The sequence below is a fragment of the Oratosquilla oratoria genome, chromosome 23 (genome assembly GCF_046742065.1).
Source record: "Oratosquilla oratoria isolate Oo_2021 chromosome 23, ASM4674206v1, whole genome shotgun sequence".
NCBI lineage: Eukaryota > Metazoa > Arthropoda > Malacostraca > Stomatopoda > Squillidae > Oratosquilla > Oratosquilla oratoria.
In genome coordinates, this window is record NC_134799.1 from 25,458,343 (window position 1) to 25,461,731 (window position 3,389).

General features: G+C 36.3%; 1 protein-coding gene across 1 annotated transcript in view; it reads left to right on the forward strand.

Annotated features, from left to right (window-relative positions):
* Window positions 1-1,741: 1,741 nt before the first annotated feature.
* Window positions 1,742-3,389, forward strand: part of LOC143037750 (uncharacterized) — a 2,332-nt gene continuing 684 nt past the window's right edge. Inside the window, exons 1-4 of the mRNA XM_076206301.1 lie at window positions 1,742-1,900; window positions 2,037-2,104; window positions 2,263-2,658; window positions 2,855-3,272. Of these exons, the coding sequence (XP_076062416.1) occupies window positions 1,742-1,900; window positions 2,037-2,104; window positions 2,263-2,658; window positions 2,855-3,272 (1,041 nt within the window). The remainder of the gene's footprint in view (window positions 1,901-2,036; window positions 2,105-2,262; window positions 2,659-2,854; window positions 3,273-3,389) is intronic.

The window sequence follows — 3,389 nt, forward strand, 5'->3', positions numbered from 1 at the left end:
CGCCCCCTCCCGAAGCTGGGAAACCCTAGTTTGAAAATACATGCATACATAAACACAAATATTATGTGTACACATTCTTTTGTGTGCATGTGTATGTGCATGTGTGTGTGTATGTGTGTGTGTGTGTGTGTGTGTGTGTGTGTGTGTGTGTGTGTGTGTGTGTGTGTGTGTGTGTGTGTGTGTGTGTGTGTGTGTGTGTGTGTGTGTGTGTGTGGATTGACAATAAATGTCTACAGCTGAAAGGTAAAGAAATGTATCTAGTTTATTTATATTCAGAATATATATAGTTATAGGGGTTTATCTGCAAAAACGTAGGAGTTTGTAAATGAACTATTTCCGCCCGCACAAAAATTAAATGGAAATAACCAATATTTCAACATTTGGTAAAATTATACAATCGTTTTCCATAAACATGTTTTCCTCTTACAAAAGCTATCATGGTTTGTAGCAACATTAATTTCACAAATGTAGATAATATTTATGGATACATACAATAGTTTGTATCATATTAATTCTTAAGTCACAAAAAATACACGCGACTTCAGTGGATACTACATAAACCTCCTAACTTTAACCCTTAAACCTAACAAAAATATTTTTTCTCGAAATGAAATATAGTTATCCACGTACCTGGAGTGATAGGGTATCATAATATATATAGTTATGGGGGTCTATCTCTAAAACCCTAGGAGTTTGTGTACATACAAATATATATATATATATATATATATATATATATATATATATATATATATATATATATATATATATTCTGTCTTAAATATCTCGGCAAGAAAAAACACATTACAATTGTTTCTAGATTATCAAATAAAACAGTGCACACCTCAAACATAGTTTTTTTTATGATTTTAGGTCATTTCTTATTTTCTGTGTCATCTTTTGATGTATTTTATTGATTTTACAATGAACCTGTTACATCTTTAACTCTCAAACACATGTGTGTTAATATCATGCCTTTGATGGTGGTGATATATAAGATTTCTGCCAATTTGGTGTAGTTTCTGGAATTTTGTCTGATAATAGGTTTGGCACCACTGTGACTGAGATTTGGCACCATTGTAAGTTGTTCGTGTTTGTCATCAGTCCTGTACTCTTTTGTTGTGTGGGTAGTGTGAGCAAAACCTACAATGCCAGGCAGGAAGAAGACTCCAATTGCCAAATTATTCAAAGATGTCCCAAGTGATGGGAAAGTGGAAAAATGAAATGCTTATTTTGCTCGGCTGTACTGTCAAAAAACGGAAGTCGGATGGTAAACCATATAGTTCAGTGCAAGAAATGTGGTGAAAAAATCAAGAAGTATATGAAACGTGTTAAAGGCCAAAAAACAGTTCTTACTGATGCTGAAACTACCAAGACAAGATCACAAGGTATAGACAGTGACTCAGACATGGAACTGCAGCTGCTCTTGCATGATACAAGTGCAACAAGGACAAGCACTCATACACTGCAAAGGACATTAGATGATTTATTTTTCACAAGTTCGATTCCGATGGCTCTGCCCAGACCTGACACAACCACAGATACAACAAGTAGACCTGGATCATCTGTCTCTATCAGTTTTGAAATCACTTCAGTTACTTCCATTCCTGCCAAAGCCAAAAAGTTAATACAGCAGAAGATTGCTTCATACTATCATGATTGATGGAAATAAAATGCATTACAGAAAGAAGGTCAGTTGTAGTTAGCCCGGGCTATCTATGCAAGTGGCTATCCACTAAGCATGGTGGGTAATAAGTTGTGGGCAAAGTTCTTCAAGACTCTGAGGCTATCTTTTAAGATTCCGAGCCGGGACTCAATCTCAATCAATCTTCTTGAGAGGGTCTACCAGGAGTGTTCTGTAACTGTTAAGGAACTAGTAGCATCTGCTACTAGTGTTGCAGTAATGTGTGATATTTGAACTAATGTCAGGTAAGAACTGTAGGAATATGTAACACCATTATGTCACTTATTATTCCTAATAAATTGCTATAAATAATTATTGCCTTAATTAATCCTAAAATACTGGATAATTACAGGAATGGTGGGATCATAAACTTTATTGTGACAGTGCCAAGGCCCATATTTTGGAGCAGCATTGCAATAGGTTAGTTTCAGTTAAAATAGCAGTCAATTACAACTCAATTACTTAGACAATAAAATAAAGTATTTCACATAAACCTCCTATCTTAAGAAGAGATTAATATCAATTAATTGTCAATTCTCTGTATTCTGGTTTTCATTAGTTTTGTACTTTTGGAATAGGCTTCAATATCTAATTATGGCTTCTGTTTTATTATTAGGTGCAGAAAGCCACACTGGGCAGTACATAGCATATCTCCTGAAGAAAGTAGTGGATGACAATGGGCCATTGAAAGTGTTGGGGGTCTGCACATATAATGCCTCTAATATGAAAAAGGCTTGGGAACTGCTTCAATTGGAGTATCCCCACATAAAACCATATGGTTGCATGGCTCACACTCTGCAGTTAATATTCACAGACCTAAAAAAGATCAAGTCTGCAGAAAATATCCAGTCTGACTGCATAAAAGTTTGCAAAGCAGTCAAACAGTCCCAAAAGCTCACTGCTCTACTCAAACAACATCAACAGCAGTCACCACAGGGGCAACAGCAGACACTAAAACTGCCTGTTAAAACAAGGTAAGAATTATTAGTATATTACTCATTGCTAAAGATCACAACTTGCAAAATAGTATTTGAAATCTCATTCTTATGCCAGTAAACTTGCTGTGAATTCTTTATTAATGGTACATTCAATTTAATGTTTCTCATGGCTGAGCTGTTTTGAATTGAGAGGTCATACTGGTACTAATATTGTTGTCCTCCTTTGTTTCAGATGGGGATCCGTTATCCAGTGTCTGAAGAGTGTATGCATTAACAAACATGAACTTCAGGCTCTTGCAATCAATGATGATGCCAAGCCATCTTTGGATTTGTCCATTAGGAAGCTCCTACTTTCAGAAGTATTTTGGGATCGGACTGAGGGTATTCTCAAGCTCCTGAAGCCAGTGGCAGATGCCATCACTTCCATAGAAGGAGACAATAAAAACCTCTCTCTGGTAATAAAAGTGTTCAGTGATCTAAAGCTGTCCTTTGAAGAGAATCTCTCCTCATTCCAAATCCTCAAGAGTGAAGAAGAGGCCTCCAAGGGAATAATTCGTGAAAGGAAGAAATTCGTGATTAAAAGTATTCACCTTGCAGCCAACTTGGTGGATCCTTGTTACTGTGGATGTCACCTTTCGGGTGAAGAAGCGGTAAGTAGTTTTTATTTTGTAGTAATATGTTTTCATTACCCCTAAAACCCAGTCTTGCCCGTATGCCACTGCATATGCCTCCAAATCTTACTTGACCTGAATTCACCTGACCTAAAT